This window comes from Borostomias antarcticus (assembly GCF_949987555.1).
Source record: "Borostomias antarcticus genome assembly, chromosome: 10".
Taxonomy (NCBI): Eukaryota; Metazoa; Chordata; class Actinopteri; order Stomiiformes; family Stomiidae; genus Borostomias; species Borostomias antarcticus.
In genome coordinates, this window is record NC_140243.1 from 8,359,922 (window position 1) to 8,380,536 (window position 20,615).

The 20,615-nt window shown below is 44.4% G+C and overlaps 1 protein-coding gene across 1 annotated transcript; it reads left to right on the forward strand.

Annotated features, from left to right (window-relative positions):
* Nucleotides 1-1,426: 1,426 nt before the first annotated feature.
* On the forward strand, nucleotides 1,427-17,931 carry LOC311313758 (von Willebrand factor A domain-containing protein 3B-like; the record flags this gene model as incomplete). The annotated part of the gene is made up of 20 exons (XM_084443938.1): nucleotides 1,427-1,487; nucleotides 1,653-1,741; nucleotides 1,839-2,089; nucleotides 4,645-4,789; nucleotides 4,916-5,070; nucleotides 5,169-5,307; nucleotides 5,415-5,546; nucleotides 6,171-6,269; nucleotides 6,502-6,684; nucleotides 7,440-7,509; nucleotides 7,919-7,979; nucleotides 8,199-8,355; nucleotides 9,294-9,415; nucleotides 9,707-9,899; nucleotides 12,175-12,301; nucleotides 12,569-12,693; nucleotides 13,120-13,257; nucleotides 13,558-13,564; nucleotides 15,381-15,509; nucleotides 17,621-17,931. 20 exons carry the CDS (start codon nucleotides 1,427-1,429, stop codon nucleotides 17,929-17,931), a joined length of 2,694 nt encoding a protein of 897 aa, XP_084300064.1.
* Nucleotides 17,932-20,615: the final 2,684 nt, after the last annotated feature.

Consider the following 20,615-nt stretch of genomic DNA (forward strand, 5'->3'; position numbering starts at 1 on the left):
CTGCTGCGGCTGCCTGCATGCCTGTATTATAAACACGGCACCGTCCCGACCGGCCCGACCAATGGCACAACTCTGAACAATGCTCTGCGCTATGCTGGCAGTATGCGCTTTGCTCCACAGTCTGGATCCGTGCACAGTTTTCTATATCCACACTGATGTAGACTGTTACTTGAATTAATTCAATTTAGTTAAGACAATGCTTACATCGGCCTGTGTCATTTCTCAACGTCGATGCCATCAGAAATATGTCAAGCTCTAAGAAATAAAATGCTAGTTCTGGGGGTTTCTGACATTTATGCCAAGTGCGCGCACGCGTGCGTGCGAGCGTGCGTGAGAGAGAGGAGGGGGGTAATTGGACAAAGCCTAGCAACTTCACTGTTACTATGTCAACAAAAGCTTGTCTGTATTGCAGCCTGCTTTTCGGTGACAATTCACAGTGTGGTTAAGATACAAGAGAACCACTTCGTATGATGCTTGATCATTGAGTGAGATTGATTAGGATGAACAATCATAGCATGGAGCAAGTGGAGCTGATGACCTCTTCATCTGTGTGGTTGAGAACCCATGGACTAAAGCAGGACAATCTAAGCCTCTCTAAGATCATCATGCAAATCAGTTTCAGGCACAGTGAAGGTAAATTACAACTCATTATTCATGATTCAAGATCCGTTTGATTGGGCATGTATATGGTACACACATACTAGGAATTTGTCTAGGGTATAGCCTAGGCGGCTGATAGCTCAGGGGTAGTGCGGGTCGTCCAATGATCGTAGGGTCGGTGGTTCATGTATGTCGAAGTGTCCTTGGGCAAGACACTGAACCCCAAATTGCTCCCAATGAGCAGGCTAGCGCCTTGCATGGCAGCTGCCACCATTGGTGTGTAAATGTGTGTGTGAATGGGTGAATGAGAGGCCTTCATTGTAAAGCGCTTTGGATAAAAGCGCTATATAAGTGCAGTCCATTTACCATTTGCAGATGACAGGACAGGGTGCAGGACAGGACAGGGCAAATACATGACAGTGCAAAAGCAATACAAAAACAGTGCAAATAGAAAATACAATGCAAACAAAATACAGTGCAATATGTTAAATACGATATACTGTTAAAAAAAGGGCTGCATAAATGAAATTAACGTAATATATAGAGATTGGAGTGTTGTGAGTGTATGTACAGTGTGTGTGATAGATGAGCGATGTTTTATGTATACAGTAGGCCTATGTGCAATGTGTGTGCTATTGAGGAACAAGCAGAGGTCGTGTAGGGGAACAGGGGTATAAAAACAGTGTTGGGGGGGGGGCGTCAGTGGGGGAACACAAGCCTTGTTAATGAGTCTCATGGCCGGGGGAAAGAAGTTGTTTTTGTGGCACGTGGACCGGGTCCCAATAGACCGCGGTCTTCTGCCAGAGGGGAGTGGGTCAAAGAGACCATGTCCGGGATGGGAGGGGTCAGCCACAATCGTTTTATAGTCCTGGAGGCGTGCGGGTCCTGTAGGGTTGGCAGTCTCCAGCCGATCACCCTCTCAGCGGAGCGGATGATGCGCTGCAGTCTGCCCTTGTCTTTGTCTGTTATATCAATTCATTCATTATACCAATTATCTCAATTATTATATCAATACATTCTATTCAAATTCAACTCTTGTGTTGCCCCCCCAGATTATGTCCAGGCTCTGAGAAAGTCTGTGTCCTCTCAGTATGGAGACGGTTTGTTTCCACAGTTCTCCAAGGACGGAGCTGATTACAACGTAGGCGCACTATCATATCCATACATATCCATACCTATATTTTTATCTAATTGACAAGCGTTGTTGCATGTCGCTTATGTCTGTTTTTCCCCCAAAGCTGACAGCTACACCACAGCGGTTGCAGGAGCTATGCTGCAGGTTAGAGGAGAAAGCCCAGCTCTACCATCGTAGGATGGTTTGGCTCAACACAGGCAGCAGGAAGATCTTTGGTGTGATCCAGGAGAATGCTGTCACCCTGATTCTGGACTTTGGCAGTGGCATGAGGTCTCAGCACCAGCTGGGCAAAGAAGCTGTTTGCAGGCTCATCAGAGAGCAGGTGAAACAGATCACTAAGTTCAACCTGGTCTGGTGAGTAGTGGGTGTACTCTAAAAGATAATTTGCCCCCCAAAATATTGTTTTCACATCAGCAGTGGTTAAGAAGTACACTGTAAGAGGTACACTGTATGTCCATGGGAAAAGAAGTGGGTCCGACTCCACCTCTGTATACCCTGGACTACACAGTATACAGTATGACCTTCACCGTGTATGACATTTTATTTTGATGGGACGGCTGTAGCTCAGGAGGTAGAGCAGGTCATCCAATGATCGTATCCCGCCTCCTGTCCACATGTCGAAGTGTCCTTGGGCAAGACACTGAACCCCAAATTGCTCCCAATGAGCAGGATAGCACCTTGCATGGTAGCTGCCGCCATTGGTGTGTGAATGTGTGTGTGAATGTAAAGCGCATTCTGTTGCCTCTGGGTATGAAATGCGCTATACAAAAAAAGCTTTGATTGATTGATTGATTGATTGATTGAATGGGTGAATGAGAGGTCATTGTAAAACACTTTGGATAAAAGCGCATATAAGTGCAGTCCATTTACCATTCACTCAAACCTCCCTCACTGATATGCATTTACTCTCACAGATCAATATCAAGATGATTGTTGCGTCAAACTCCAAGGTTACATGAGGATCATTTATATCCCTATCGTAAGAGTGTAATTACGTTTAATTACACCGCCTTGTGCACGTTGATGGTTATTACTTGGTGTCCACAGCTCAGGAAGATCTGTGAAGGCATGGAGAAAGAGAGCTGTGAGTACCACAGAGGACAACCTCTCATCTGCTGAGGAGTGGCTGCTTGTCCTACCACCGCAGCAGTCTACTGTGGTCAACACAACCAATGCCCTGCTGAGAGCTATGGAGGATACTACAGTGAGGGTCGCCACACATAGACAATATAAATCTTACTTGCAGGAGACACACTGTCCCCAAGCAACTATATTTGTATACCAAAGTGGTACTTGAAACATGCAGTATATTCCTAAAACAGTTTTACCATCTTCCAACAGACTCAGTCAGTCTACTTGATTGCTGCTGGGGATTTCAAAGAAAATGTTACAGACGTGCTGAAAGACAGATTGCTGGGGAGTCTGCAGCCAATCCATACAGTATCATTCCACTCCGAAGAGGAAGGAACCGTCTCGGCCTTGAGACGGTTATCTTACCTCACTGCTGGGAGGTGAGCAACAAGCCTCTACCAGACTCCTTCAGAATGCTGCCACATTGCGACCTGTCTCATTTCTTGATCTATGAGCGAGGATTTATGCGATGTCTTCCTGTTTATTTATCTGCATGCACCGTGTACTCTCCCATTCCTGATTTTTTGTAGAAAATCCATCAGTAACAATCCAATTCAATAAAGTATGTTTCTCAAATTTCCAGGAATCAATACTTACAAAACAGGTCAGCCAATCAGATCACTGGTATTGACTCCAATAGTGGGAAGTAGTGGGAAGGCTGCTCTCCAGCTAAAAGCATTCTGCCTCAACAAGATTATCTCCTAGTGTAGATTTACTGCAGTACCACAAGAGCAGCAAACTCATCAATCAACCCATGAAAGGAACTCTACAGTCGGCTTCAGAAGGTCACCCAGCTGAACCACAGTGGAAGACGCTCATCAACCTTTCTCTTTCGATCCTCTAGATTTCATGCCTTCAAGAGCAGGAGAGATAGCGGAGACAAGCCATTACTCTCTGCAGGGAGCCAGAGCAGCAGCGTGGGTCCTGTGGTGCCTCTGAAGCCTGCAGATGACCCCCCAGGTAGTGCTGCTCCCCTGGACTGACACATGACTGGTGGCTGTCCTTGAAGCTGTTTTTTTTTAGGCCATCAAGGCAGAGATCCATTTGAGTCATTATAAATCAAGTTTAGTTTTCTGACTCAAAATTGTGAGCGTAAGTGATTATCTGATGATACACTGCTGTGTGAGTGTGTGTGTGTGTGTGTGTGTGTGTGTGAGGTGGTGGTGGAGAAGGGCCAAGCAGTTAGCGAGGTACTGCTCAGTTTCAGATCATTACTCGTCGTCACTGTAAACGAGGGCAACCTCAGTGTCCTTCGAGTTTAAATAAAGGTTATTGAATTATTGGGACCACTCAAAATGGAGGAGGCGCTGTTTTCTGTACGCATGTAGTAGGCTACAGTGTCCTTGTGACCTGTCATTGTCATCTGTGTACGGTATGTAACAATGTGATTGTCAACTAGGGGCCTATGAAACTGACTGACTCCTCATGTCTGACGGCATTGTTATGTCCTTTGTATTTCTATTTATGTGGACATAAATAAATGATTCAAATGTGTGTGTGTGTGTGTGTGTGTGTGTTTGAGGTGGTGGTATCAGAGAGGACGTGTATCTAGTGTGGTGGGAGATGCAAGAGGCTTTGCGAGCCATAGACGTGCTTCAGGACATCCAGCGACAGATCAGCACGCCAGAGCCGCGCCCTGGTGAGAGCTCAGTGCCATTGGTTAAGCGAGTAATCAAGTCTGACCAGACAGATATGAATAAGTGCTGTCATAACCATCTTTATTCAATATGAACAGACTCCATGTGTCCAACTGAGTGTTCACCTGCTGAGGGTACCAGCTCCAGAGTATGGCTGTCGGAGTTTGGGTTGAAAGCTCAGAAAATGGATGTCTATGGGGCCCTGACGGACTGCGCCTTCCGCCACTCTGATGGCGTGGTGGACATCAAATACAAGCCAGCGGATGAGGCCATCCAATCAAATGCTGTGAGAGAATTCTGCAGCTGTTGATCTGTCTATGATTATTATACTGTAGTCTGACTAAAATGGCTTGTTATTATTCTCTCAGTCCCTTTCCCTGACTATGCAGCTAACTTGGCCGTTTTCTCAAAGGGGACGAGAAAGAAGCTGGTCAATGCCAAGTACTGTGAGGAGTTTGCTCACATGAAATGGAGGGATGGTTCTCTTGTCCATGTCTATATCCCTGCTGAGAAGCTCCAGTGGTATGAGGAGAGGATGACCACAGCCCTTCAGAACATCAGGAGAAGGTAATGGTTATTGTAATAAACTTCATAAGACCACCATCTGTCATAGCAGACCACCATCTTAGCAGAAAGATTTTTATTGTCCTATTGTCTCTGCTCAGGATAGAGTGGTTGAGAAGTGGAAGCAGAGAATTGTTTGGGACTGTTCTAGAAGATCAGCTTTACCTCCTCATTGATACCTCTGAGTCGATGAGAGACCAACTGCCTCGCCTCAAAGATAAGATACATCAACTAATACAGGTGAATATCTTATATCTCTGCCCTCTTTGTCATGGTTCAAGTGAAAATCCTTAGCCTATCATTATGTTGTTGATCAGTGCCTGTTCATATGAATTTTGTTCCCTTAGGAACAACTTCACCATAAGACAAAAATCAACATGGTGGCATTTGGGTCACAAGTGTCGTGTTGGAGACGTAGCCTCACAGATGTGAACGCTCAAAGTCTGGAAAGTGTCAGTTGGTGGGTCAAAGGGCTGCAGGTAAGCTGGGACAGGCTCTGGAACAGGGACTGTGAATCCTCTAGTCTAAAGCCTTGTGATCATCCAAAAGGATAGTTAGTAATGCTGTGGGTTCACAGTGATGTATGGAGACAATGCAGCCTATGCTTGACTGTCAACAGTGAAACAATTGTTACATTGCTAATATGTGAAGATAATATGGAAATACTGAGTTCTATCCTCGAGGCTGATGGAATTTCAGGGAGGGAAGAACTAAATAATTTGCTAATAATATGACTGCAATCCATTGGCTAAAATAGTCCAGGAGACTTGTAGCTTGGGGGTACCCATTCAAAATATAGGAGGGTGCCCGCTGATATCCCTTGAGCATTTTCAGATACTAACCCCTTTATGCTTAAGCACCAAAAATATTTCATGAAAAATACTCAAATCAAATGCATCTCATTTGCTTTCTCCAATGTTTATTCGTAAATGAAATCTTATACTGTACAATGTATTTGATTCCAAACTAATGAATATTAATATCTGAAAAGGATCAAGGGCTATCATCTATTTTGAAGCAGAGAATAAGCAGAGAAAAAAAACGTTCCCTGACAATACCAGGTTTAACACTATGGCTCCCGGACTAACAGTAAATTTCTTTAGGCTGAAGGCTCAAGCAACACTTTGGGAGCATTAGGACAAGCCTTCGCAGACCATGACACACAGGCTGTATACCTCCTGACGGACGGCAGGCCTGACCAGGTATGGCCTAATCTCACTGGGGTCAAAGATCACACTTTGTAAATGCTTATCTTAGGACAAGGTCAAAGTTCAAACACACCCCTTTTACTGTTGATCAGTGATTCTTTTCATATAGTGGACAATTGACCTGACACTTTAGTGACAGCGTTTCAGTTCTTTCAATGGCCAAAATAGTTTTACCTCAGGTTTTTAACCTTTGTGCTCATACCCTTTTGTCTCAAACACCCCTCAGCCAATCAGGAGCATTCTGGAGCAGGTTCAGCTTTGGACTCTCATACCAGTTCACACAATCTCCTTCAACTATGATGACCTGGAGGCCAACTGCTTCCTATATGACCTGGCCAGAGAGACCAATGGCAGGTTCCACTGCTATCATCCAATGGTTCAGGGCTCCCCTCTCTCCTGGCTCAATGAGGTTAGCCAAAAGAGACATGCTTGCCTGATGTCCCTTCATCAAAGAAATATCACTTGAACAATGTTTGTATTACTGTATATATTGTACTATGCTGGATAATACACTGACCGGAACCTTTTCAAAAGATTACAAGAATAATATTTGAGACAAGTTTGACATTTTCTCCTTAACATATCTTTCAATGAAGAGTGAGGACATCCAGCTTCTGAAATGTGAGATTGAGAGAGGGGAGAGAGATCTTCAGATGGCCCGGAGCCTCCATGCTGACTGTATAATGTTGGACATTTTCCACCATGGAGGCAATAAAGGAACCAATAGGTGAGATTGTCCTCTGATTACTTCCTCTAATTTGATACCAGACAGGGTGATTTAGGATGCAGGCAAGAGATTCTCGCTGTTTCCTCAGGGGGAGGCCTCGTCAGAAGTGTTACAGCGCCCCCATTCTGCAGAACGGCACCAAGCACTTGCAGGACAATTTACAGGGAAGTGCTGCTATTATAGGAGCTGATCAGGAGCCGCACCTGTCGAAATCGAAGACACATGCAGGTCATTACACTGTTAACCAGTAACCATCCAACATGATGCTCATATGTATCCATGACAAAAGTCCTCAGCTGTAGAAGTCCAGTGTCAGTGTCTGTTTACCTTGTCAAGGGCAAACAAAGGCCAGTCTGAGACCTCTGACCAGCAGTGTGCCAGTGTGTGATGAGGACCGCAGTCTCCCCAGTGACGACTCTCCCAGTCCCACGTCTCAGACCTGGGTGCTGTCAGAAACACAGGAGCTCCTCCAGAGGAACTCTGAGAAGCAGAGGCATGTCCTCCAACGTGAGTCTCTACATTGTCTACTAAGAAGCCCAAAAGGCCATTTATTTCCATGCAACTAAATGTATTTTCTAAGAAACATTTTGTTGTCTTCATGTCAAGGGCGTGGGGCCTAGACAGTCTAAGAGGAGAGGCAGGCGAGTGGGGGATTAGGCTACTAGACAAAGTAGGTACTGATTACAAGTGTCTTCTATGGCTTGCAGTCAGGATCTGCAATACCCAGGAGCCCTCTCACTGGTTAAATTTATCAGATGACAATAGAATTTTGATTCCTCACTCATTTTTTTTGAAATAGCAGTCCCCAGAGCCCCCATTGAAGTATAATGAGCGGTAATTGTCAATGAGTGCAAGGTTGGAGTGCAATTTTGTTTAGTGCATAAATATGGTCTTTTTTGTCTTGTCTGACTTGCAGAGATGAGGCTGGCATCCTCAAATGGAAACCACACGAGTCAGAAAAGGGGGGTACCAAAAGAGTGAGTGTTGTGTCATCATAGTTTTTTTTCTATCTATCTATTTATTTATTTATTTATTTATTTTATTTTACCGCTAGTCATCATGACTGCTTGTCTTTGCTTTGCTCCAAAATTTCCTCTAAATCTGAATTCAAATTGGAATGATACACCGTGCACCTCAATGGTGCAGAGTCTTTACTGATCTGTCGCTAAACCTCACGAGTGTCCTCTGTGCCTCAGGTCCTTGGAAGTTTCCTCTGCTCAGTGGCTCAGGACGAATAGCCTCGCTGCCAGGAGACTCACCATTGTAGATGCTGTGGCCCCCACTGCCATTCTTCACAGTCCCAAAGAAGTACCTCTACTAGAGAAGCATGTATATTCTAGGGTGTTTGATGAGGTACATTGTATAATTTGACTTTTAATGGCTTACAAATTATAGGATCATAAATATTATAGTATACTGTTGGCTATTCTTTTGTATGATCTGTTCATGGTTCATTTACTGCAGTAAAATCTGGACAAGGTCATTCTTTACAGTATGGTTTACATGGCTGCATTACATTTAGCGTCCTGCAGGGGGCAGAAACGTAATAATATTTGTCCCGTCACCACGGTTACTCAGTATACCAGAGTAGGAAGCTGAGCAGGAAGCAGAGTAGCCTAGAGGGGAAATTTTTCAAGGCCAGCATGATCATATTGGTGTGAATCCCTCAATTATACAAATATTCTCTTACCGTAATTCATATGATTCATTCTGACATCTTTAGAATTGAATTTCTTTGGCGAAACAGCTCCCTCTCTATTTCTCTGCATTCTGTATGTACATCATACTCTATACCCAGCAACAAGAGGCAGACCATCTGTATGTACAGACATACTGTATGCCTATATTGTGATGATGATGTTTATGTATTCACTGAAATATTGAACTGGCAGGTGTTCGCTGCAGCAGCCTAGTTCCTCCGCTCTCCCTTTGTCCAGTGGTCCATTGTACTGAGCAATAAGAGGAGCTGCTGTAGTGCGTTCCTTGTTGAACGTTTTTTTTATTCAGATGAATATCTCTCCTTCAGCCTGGGCAGAGAGAATTGCCACAAATGAGTGCACTTTAAAAAGCAAAACACAAGTATGTCAAATAATGATCTCAGTTGTACAACACTCTAAACCCAATGGTTTGGAGACAAGACAAAAGAGACAAAAGAGGCTGCCATGGCAACTTGACTATGATAAGCGCGCGCGGACACACACACACTCGTCTGTTAAGATGTTCACTACTGGGATTATGTGTGTACAGTATGTGTGTTCTGTATGTTTTTTTGTTTTTTTTTGTACTCCTAGGCTTTCCCTCTGGTCCACCTCAGCAATGGCAGTAAGCAACACCTGAGTCTGATCAACCCTCTGGCTCTGAACCTGGAGGACTACAAGGCTAAGCTAGAGAAGGCCCTGAACACCTATGAAAGGTCATAGCACCTATACAAGTCTGTGAATACCTCAACACTGTAAAGTTATTACCTTTATTTGGTCCTCTCAAAGAGAACGCATATGCATGTATTAACATTTTCTTGATCATTCACCAGACGCTTGAACAGTGTCGTGTGGAGAGCTTTGCCCCAAGAGGAGAGAGACAAGTGAGTAAATCACTGTATGTTAGTCTGACTCATGATCAAAAATCTCAATACTGAGGGGGATGAGAGCTGTAGCCAACCAGGAGCCTACTGTCTGTCACCCTGTCTGCGTGTTGTGACCTGGAGGTTTGGCAGGAAGCCCGTCTCCTTCAGGGACCAGCGGGAGCAACTGCTGGAGGCCCTGGAGCTCCTTGGGTGGCCTGTGGCCCAGGAGGACATCGCTCTCCTGGAGGAGCAGATCCACACGGGCCTCTCCTTCCTCCAGCAGGCCTCGGACCTGCAGGGAGCTGCCCGACAGAGAGCCAGGAACACTCACACGGTGAGATCTACTTTATTGTTTTTAGTGCAGCTGACGACAGGACGACAGCAGTACACTGCATCGTGATTACTTTGTTCTCCTCGTCTGACCTTGAGAGTGGGTCAAGAGAGGTGATTATTAATCCAATCACTCTACAGCTCTGTAATCAAAGGCAAGCAGTGTATCACCAAAGCCTCTACTTGGTAACACACACATGCACACATGGACACACAATCACACACACACACACACACACACACACACACATGCACTTACACACACACACACACACACACACACACACACACACGCACAGTGTAATCAACTCGTGATTGAAGACTGATGTGGAAGTGGAATGTAGAATTAGGCCCAGTGGGGGATGTGAAATTGGCACATTTATCTAGCTTACATTCTGTTTCTCTCACAAATCAGTCTGGATACCCTCCATAGAGATCCGTTGGTGGCAGATCAGAAAATGATCTCGCTAATCAGTGTTGGTTCTGAGGAATTTGAAATACAAAAGCTACACTAGGCAGGAAGAGAGGCTGAAGTTATAGACTTTGATAATTGGATGTATTATGTAATACCGAGTATTTTTGAAAGTGCCTGCCCTTTTCCAAACAGTTTCCAATAGAGAGTTCCTAAATGGTTATGCTAAGAAAACCATCTGGCGTGTCATGGTAGAGTAATTGGGGGCCAAGCAGCAAAGCTGCGTAGGCCACCATAGAGATTGTATGGCAGCCTATAGAACCGTATGGTGAAAAGTTGTGAAATTTGGCACATTGATCTGGGACAGTCCCATGACTCTTGTCACCAAGTCTCAACACCTCAAACACTCTAGCACCACCAACATACAGTACAAAAATACTATCAAAAATAAGGTATCTTGCAAAAAAAAAAAAAAAAATCACAGGCCACAATTGTTCTCTAATCTTCACCAAAATTGTCAAAGATTATCTTCAGACCAAGCATCGCAAAAGTTATCAGATGGATTTTTTAATTTTCAAAAGCATTCGCCGGTCACAGCCAATCGAAGCGAGGTCATATCTCAGTTAAACCCAATCTTTGCTCTTTGCAATTCACATAAAACCTCTACCAGTGTTTATGGCCATGCCTTTTGCATGATCACACCAAGTTGCCATGGAGTCTGCCCTGCAGACTGCCTCTTGGCCCCCTCATCCCTGCTTACAGGTATGGTTTATTTTGATGTTCTGCCATCATTTCGAGGATAGTTCAATATTCACAAAAATTACATTCATACATTTTACACATTTAAATACAATGACAATATTATCCAATACATACACAGACCTCGACCGCATATTCCTGAATATTTTTTTTAATGTCCAAAGTGACTAAGGCATCCAATTTAAAAGTCTCCTGAAACCTATTCAATGCTCCAGGAGCACCACAACTAAAAGCAATCTTTCCTAGTTCAGTTTTGAGTCAAGGGACCTCAAGAGCCAACCAATCCTGAGACCTTGTCTGGTAATTGCTTGAATGTCATGTAAGACGGGATGTTAGGTAGCTTTTGTAAGATAACGTTATACACCTACAGTACAGGAGCTAGTGCTGCACTGTGCTAGCAGCTAGTGGCGGTCAACCTGATACAAATTACAGTGGTGCATTCTAAAATGATCACCAGTAATAGAAATGAAGTGCTGATGATAGACAGTGTCAAGCTGTTTCAAAGTGATAGGGCCGGTGTATATGTCATGTCACCATAATGTACTGTACTGAAAGCTTCCTATTTTCACATGAAAAGCAAGATCTATTTCTATAAAAGAAGAGTTTTACGCTCAACTTTTTAGTTAGCTCATCAACCATGCTTTTTAAAAGACAACCTTTAATCAATGAATATCCCAGTGTATTTGTGGGAGGGCAGTGTTTCAATATCAGAACCATGCAAAGAGCAGATTTTTAAACCAGTATCTTTTGATAAACTGGATCAAAAGATATATATTTGGTTTCAATACAAGCCTATTCAATACAATACAAGCCTACCCAATACAAGCCTACAGTCTAGAAGTAAATGCTGACAGAGTCAAAAGCTGTCTGCAAAGCAAACAATGCTCCTTCTAATGAGGAAGCAGATGTGTAAAGTACTGTATCATCTGCATAGAAGTGCACCTTACAGTACATCCAGTTTCAAAAAAGATGTTGTTAATATACAATAACGCCTGTTCAATACAAAGTACTGAGTTGGATGGTGTGATAAGATCAGTGTTAAGCTGGCCCAGTCAAAAGACTGTTATGTGTATGAATCAGTTGTTTCATGATATATCTGCTTACACAGGATCCAAAAGGCAACAGTGGGAGCTCATCCACCCAAATTGTGAGCAAACCACCCAAGAGACCTCCTGACCCTCTCAGAGGACAAAGGGTCATCGCCAGGTCAGAGACTGATGGATGCTACTACTCTGGTGAGTGACCCCTGACCTAGACCCACTGGAACAGGAACTTGAAACAACAGCACTGTATAAAGAACACCACAATATTACGCCTGTAATTCATATGATGTCTGTGGTTGTATCCCATTGTTGAGTGTTGTGTTTGTTGTTAACATGCTGTACTGCATGTCTATCCCAGGACAGTATGTCTAAGGTTGTGTTTGATGCATTGCTCGCTTCACAGGAATGACTTCCATGCAAATAGCCATTAAATCTTATCGTATCTCATCATTGCCGTAGGTATGGTGAGGAAGCAAGTGAATGGGAACAGAGTAATGGTGGACTTCACCAGGGGAGGTTGTGAGGTAGTTCCTCGTGAGTTCCTTCTCACTGTGGGAGGAGCCCAGCCGTGCCCTCCACTAACGGTGAGACCAACCTGGCTTTGATACATTACTGCCCTCACACAAAAACAACAAAACAACAACAACAACAGCTACACACTTCTGCTTTACACTACACACAGCTACAGTACACACTGCTGCCCTTACACACAACAACTACAGCAGTCCTCCTCCTAGACACAGCTACACACTGCTGCCCACTCCTCCTTCTACAGCTACACACCTGTCCTCTGTATAGCCCTACACAACAATGATCACTATCCTCTCAGGCATCATCAATTAACAATGCTGAAGCATCGGCTAGATCATTGCTAGTTTGCAGAAAGGTATTTATAATCCATATCCTCCATTATCCTCTGGTGGGCATAGAGATCATGTTTTTTTATGACTTCCATAAACGCCTGAGACGTGCTGCAGCTGAAGGCCTCCCGACGGCTTCTCTCTCCTCAGGAAGGGGATTTTGTCCTCGTCGTCTCCAGGACAGCGGACGCCAGGGAGCGCTTCGTCCCCGGGGTTGTCATAGCAACCCCCTGTCGTCTGGAAAAGGCAGACAGGCTGTTCTCGGTCCTCAAGTCCAGCCGGGAGACGGTACGAGGGTCCGCGTAGGCGTTCCCCTGATGAGCAGACCGGCGCTCGTCAGGACAAGAGGCCCCGCAGGGCCACTTATCACCACGTCCTCAGCTGAGGCACATCTGAGAGCCTGTCCTCTGGCTCCTCCAATGAGATTTCACATTCACACATGCATGCCCGTTACTGTGTGATTGTAATCACCACCACATGACTGCCCGTAATCTTATGTGATTGCCGACCTGCTCCTTGGCTTTCTTCGTTTCGACATTTGAGTTGTGTGACTGTGACGTGTTCTCTTTGCCGCCCGCCCACTTTCAGGTTCACTGTGAGAGGGTCAAAATGATGAAGATAAGCGGGAGCAGGTACACACAAACGTGCCTGGACCTGAGACAGCGCCACCTAGCAGCACAGCCAAGCAAGGCGGAAAAGTATAGTTGGCTATTTTTTGTTGTGATTCTCTCAATTTTGTCACATCTCATGTTACATCATCTGTAAGTTGGCCTTGCTATTCTTGCTTTGTTTGGTGGTTTTTCCAGAACCAGTCAGGTTGAACGTCCGTCAAAGAGAGGACCTGCTTCAGAGCCAGAGACGCGGTCCTGGAGGTGCCAGAGGCCTTCCTGGAGCAGCACATCGCAGGGAGATCAGGACTCAGCAGGTCAGCGCTGCACGATGCTTTCAATGCACCCAGATCCCCAGAAACACACATCAGACACACCCCAGACACACCCCAGACACACCTGAGACACACCAGAGACACACCCCAGACATACACATCAGGCTGGGGGCAAGACACAGTCAGCCACATAGCAACACCCATGGAGTAGGAGTTTTGTAGATTAGCCACCCAACCTTAGCCCAACCCCCCTATAGGGGAGCTATTCCTGGCAGTCTGTCCAGCCATTAAGATGAGCTATCCTTGGCCGACCCAGCGGCCAATAAGGTGAGCTCAGGAGGATTACCAGGCTGGCAGGGAGATGCCAGGTGAGGCCCCTGTCCCTGTTGACAGCACAGTCATCAGTCACCATGGCTCAGGGTGTAATGTGATCAGTAGAGCATTAACCTCTGGCTTAACGTGAACTTTGTATGTGTATATGTCTGTGTGTGTGTGTGTCTGCATTCAAATGTTGTGTGTACGCGGTTGTGTTTCTGTGCATGGATTGGATTTTGTGTATGCTCGCACCTGCACTGTACTCTATAGTAGTTGGCCCCTCCCCTCCCAGAGTCCCAAACTATCACATGCTGCTGGGACGGCTTTGCTGGGAGCATTACACTGGTATCCAGCAGACCAACAACAGGTGCTGAATCCAGAATCGCCGACACTGGCTGTTGGCTAAAAGATCAATAGTGTGGTGTGTCGCCTTCACCCACTGCATTGACTTGTGCTGCCTAATATACAAAATAAATCCAGGTCGTCTTGAGATGAGCCCCCCGGCGGCGTTTCCAGTCATCTCCATCTTCCACACATCCGTCTAGCTCGCCGGAACTTTCCGGCCCTCTATCTCTCGTACGTCCACGTACGTTAGTGTGGGACATCCTTGAGATTGATAAATAAATAAAAGATAATACAAATGATTTCTTATCCAAATGAAGCTTCTGATCTTTTGCTCATTTTACCTTATGGATGAAAGGAGCATGTCAGAGTGTCTATTTCATCAGTATCGGCCCCTCTTTTTCTTACGACTGGTCTCTCTCAGGGCCTCAAGTGACCCACACGGTGACTGAAAAGAGGCATAGAAACAAGGACCTGTCTTTCTTAATCTCATTCCACTGAAGGTTTCGACCAGGCTGTCTTCATGCCTTTGAAGTCTTGAAATTTTAATTTGCATACATTAATTGCCATAAAAAAAAAGCCCAATCTGTCGCTGGCGCTCCACCCATCTGCGATTTCACCTCCTGTGTCATTTGATCCAGTGTTTTGATGATTTATCTTGTTCTGTCTTTGAAGATTGACTCTGATGCACTCCACGACGTTCAAACACTGATGATTTTTGGGTCTGTGGGCCAATGAGAAGACCTCATGTTTTCTCTCTGCTGCCTGATCCAGGTGTCTTGGTTTTAGTACCGTGTCTCGTTCTGCCATGAAGAACATGCCCTGTCTGGTGATAAATAAACCCTATGTCAGTTTGTGTTGACATTCACAGACACAGATGACCAGGCCCAGGAAAAGGGTGCCACTCCACAGGCCCGCCAGTCTAGATTACACAGCAGGAAGTTATCAAGTGTCTACAGCTCCTCGTCTGACTTGCGCCCGGACCACGGCGACCCTCTAGGTAACCCCCCCCCCCCCCCCACAGACCACAGGTTGAGTCTGGGTCTCTGAGGGATGTCCTACGCCCCTCTCAAGGGGTAGAGGACAGTGATGATCACAGTGCCGTTGACGCTGTTATAATAAAGTGGAGAATGTGAAAGTGATAGAGCATCTCTGCCTCGTCCTCTTCACACCTTGAAGTCTTTAATCTCCCTCAGTACTGTATATGTCACCTGACCTATTTTTTCTCATCTGTTTACAGAGGAGGAGGGACACTGATCGATTTAGAAACAGAGAGAGAGAGAGAGAGGGAGGGAGAGAGAGAGGGAGGGAGAGAGGGAGGGAGGGACAGAGATTGATGAAGGGGGAGAGGGAGAAAGAAAGGGAGAGAGAGAGAGAGAGGTCTGTGATGGGAGTAATGTTACTCCAAAGTGTTGCACCCTAGTAAGCTGTTGGTTTAGAATAAAGTAATTAGATAGATAGATAGATAGATAGATAGATAGATAGATAGATAGATAGATAGATAGATAGATAGATAGATAGATAGATAGATAGATAGATAGATAGATATTAACTTTATTTATCCCCCAAGGGGAATTCAATTTGTCTCCTGGCTGCTTGTGTAAAGAGGCTTTCAGTATCATCTCAATACACCTGGACAATTGAGCCTGGAAAGGGGAAGTGTGTGTGGTTTGTTACATGATTCAATATTTCACCATGGCAACATTGAATGGACTATATCTACAGTATACTGAATCAGGCATGGAGCAAGATATTGGCCTCTGATTGGTTATCCGGTGATATTGGCCCTGTACTGCAGTTTTATACGGTTTCTGTCTAACCGGGTGCAGAGTGCTCCACCTTGTCTAGTCAAAGATGCTGTGCCAGACTCATTTACTGTCACATGTCATTGACAGATTACCAGCGGTCTAATAGCTGATGCTTATCCCCGCCGAGCTAAGGGAAGCAGTGCATTCTGGTCTTAAGCCTTTTGCTCCTCTCTCAGAACACTGTGGACAAGGAGTTAAATCATTATCTGGCTCTGCTTTTAGAACTGATGGTGAAGTAGTTGTACACTTCTACCTGTTGTATAATACTTGACATACTGTAGCAGTCACTCTAGGTCTCTGATAGCATTTCTCCATCATCTTCGGATCCCAAATGAAATGTACTTTCTGAGACAGATGGCGTATAGGGATAAGCTTTGAGAAACTATCTACATTTTAATTCAGAATCACGTGATGAGAGCACTGACACATTTTGTAAAGGTATTATTATATTGTACACTAGGATTGTCAGATCCAGTCAAAGGTCCATGGCGAAGTTATCTGTAACGTTCTCTACAGTCTGATGGACAGTGAGTGAGTCCAGGAATGTATACGATGGACTGTCTCTATTCTCGACTACTAGACCTAGTATTTACGGCCTCTACGCCAAGCCTGTGATGGACGTTGTGGTCCTGTGATCCCTGACCGCGTCCTGACCGCGGGGCTGTGATCTCCGGGGCCCTGTTGAGTGACCACGTCCAAGAGGAGAGCATTAGGAGGCTCAGAAGGAACCCTCAGGTTTAAGATGGGATTACAGGTGCAGCTCTGCAGATTGCCAGGGGGATTTCTCAGGACTCTTTGGGAGGACGGGGGGGGGGGGGGGGGGGGGGGGTTGTCTGCTGTGTTGATGCCACAACTTGGGTGATACTTTGTGATCTGGGCCTTGAGCCCAATGGTGCTTTTCTCATCCTGCTCCTAATCGTCCAAATAGCTGTCTCATCACAAGCTGGGGATAGCAACTCAGAAAACCTACAACCAGTCAGTGATCAAAGTAGAGACGGTCCTACTGTGTACTGTACATACTGTATGCAGTTTACACAGTGACATAGACACACAAATCATATTGGACCATCAATATTAGGTTACAAACCATCATCACATAGGAATTCTCGCCGAATTAACACGAAATGTTTAAAGATACTCTATCCCAAGTGTATACAGTTGTTATGCCAGAGCCTCAGAATCAGGTGATCATTTATCATAACTCTTTGATGATACCGACAGGTTTTTCCAAGGCTCCGTTAATCGGCTGTGAGGGATGAGATTGTGTTGAGTGCGGTTGACAGCTGGTTGTGTGTTCTGTCAGGTGCAGCGGTTTCGGAGAGCCCGGGGGACCAAGACAGCTTCCTGTTGCAGACCCCGGATGGAGAGCTGAGGAAGGCGCAGAAAGAGGACGGCCTCGCAGAGGAAGAAGACTCCAAACAGGAAGTCAAGTTCAAGCACATCCCACCTTTTAGCAGGCAGCAAGGTGGAACGACTGCTGATGAGGAGGAAGAAGAGAGGAAGGACAAGATGGAGGAAAGGGCTGGAGAGGAGGAAGAGGAGGACATAGATGAGGAAATAGAGGAGTTAGCCTTCTCAACTGATACCAGTTCATCTGGGTTGAGTCCTAGATAAAAAACAAACAACTAATGTTTAAAAGAGAGTGATTATTTGTGCGTCAATAATGTCTCTATTGTGATGTAATTATGCTCTACTGTATGTATTAGTGAGTTATGAAATCAAACCGTTTTATAGTGTATATCATTTACATAATTGAGAGTATCTCTACCAGATTCTCTAATGTCTTGGCATTTCATTTAGTGCTTTAAGAATGTTTTTAATGTTTTTTAAATGATTCAATGTACTGAAATAAATCTTCCGGTGGGGGTGGTCATCGGCCTAATTGTTTTCACTGTAGAGTCTATATTAAGGTAGGCCGACCTGTCAAAACAACAACGACAAGCAACAAACATTTTTATTTGTCACAGTGAGACACACGCACACATCACAAGTGTAGACGGCAATGCACACACACACACACACATACACACATATTCATTAATTGACTGCTTGATTAATTAATATCAATGTCAAGTGATTGTGTCTAAAATGCAACAGATAACTAGGTCACATGTATGTCACACAAATGCTTGCAGCCTAGTCTCCAGCAGCCTAGTCTCGCCAGTCGCAACGAATTAGAATAAAACATGGACATACTAAACGAAGTAGCCTATTCCAGAAGAAGTTCTTGCTGCATCGCATCGTAGGTTTATGGGTAGGCTTGTGTTTCCACATAGACCGGAAACCACAACTGCAAAGCAAATAGGCCCCACACCTCAGTAGTGTTGGGCAGAGCGTTCCCTTCTTTGCTAATGAATATTTATGAGTGCAGGACAGCAATCGAAACAGACTCCGCCTTTTCGTGGGGATCGCGCGGTGAACTGTCCGGTGTCTGCGGTGCTGGAGATTCCCCAGGGTGAAGGTGAATACGAAAGTCACTCACAAATTCTAAGACTTTTTCAACAATGGAACGGTGAACATTTTCCCAACGAACCAAGGAAATACTCATCAGCAGATCATTGGATTACTACTCTAAAAATGGAATTATTCAACGCCAATATGAGAGGAATTACATGTAATGTCGATTTACGCAAAACAGCGTGAGGACGCTACATTCAGGTGAGCTTCTTTAGACAGGCTAGTGCAAATGACAAAAGTTTGTATTGTTTGATTCAAATGAATTATTTTAGTATTTTCTTTTAGAAAAGATACTTCCAGTGAATATACGCAAATAATAGTTGTGTGTTTGTGTGTGTGAGAACACAGAGTTGGGTTCCCCAATGTGTTCTGTTCACGGCACTGGCATCCAGCGTATTTGATGAGAGGGCTTTGCCCCTGCGCTATAGGCCTATTTGTCTCCATAAAATATCCCTAACCAAGACTTTATTTAGAGGCTTAACCCCACGGCATTAACACTAGGCTAATCTGCATGTACACGTGTTGCAACTGTGATCTTTTACACACATACAAATCAGACAGCAACACCTTCGTAATGAGCAATACATTATATGTCAGAAGAGGCAATTTACCTTACCTTAATACCTTATTGAAGTATACAATCAAAAGTATGAGTATGAGAAGTATGAGTATGAGATTATGCAAAAGAAGAATATGGCTCTTGGTCCATGGGTACTCTGCTAGGGTATGTTACTTAGGGCCTTTTGCTCGCAAACAATTTTACAAACTGATAATTAATGAATTATCTTATCCTTCTTTATGTTTTGGATACGTACATGTACTATATACCCATTTACAGGCAACTATTATTACAATGATTAATTATTCAAATGATTTGTCTGTTCTAAATATGAAATGCAAGTCACTCAATCCCATACCAAGACAACTCAAAGCATTGTTTGATAGAACCAGAGCAGGGCTCTCAAATACAGCACGTGTAGGCAGTATAGTATACAGTAACATCCACAGTACAAACACTACCAAATTAAAATAGAATAAGATTTCTTCCATACTGTTCAAATCCTGACATTATTCATGGACATAATCACAAACTGTTCTTCAAAAATGTGTACATCATCCTTATGTGTCCTTACTTGTATACGCAAGGATAGGCTTAGTTACTTTAGCTGAGGTGAGGTCAGGCTGAGGTGATCTTTCTGAGTGACAGGTCACTGATCTTGTTTAGTGTTTAAGACATAATCAGGATGTATTTTTAGGCTTGGCACTCAGATGGCTACATTATCAGAGTGAACATTTCAGGAACCACATCAACATCAACATCAACAACAACAACAACAACAACAACAACATGTCTCACAGTCTACAATCTCCAGTCATCCTTTTACACTGTGTCATTTCCTGACATTTTCACCCAGTCCCACAGTAAGAGATCTGGTCACACACACACACACACACACACACACACACACACACACACACACACACACACACACACACACACACACACACACACACACACACACACATGCTGTATAGTATAGTATAGTATAGTATACAGTAGTTGATAAGATGATATTCTGATATTGAAGAATTGCAGAAAGGGAAATACATGGATGCTTACTTAAAAGTCTAATACAGATAAATGTATTAGCAGGCCTGTGTCTGTACAGAGATTGTATGAAGCATACAATTGCACATAGGCAGACAGACAGAGAAGGGTGGGATCCTTGAGGAGGAACTTATAGGCTATGGTGGACAGGCCAACGGAACATAATAGTACAGATAGCACGCTAGAAGAGGGGCCTACCTTTGTACCCTGGCACCAAGAGCACCAAAACATT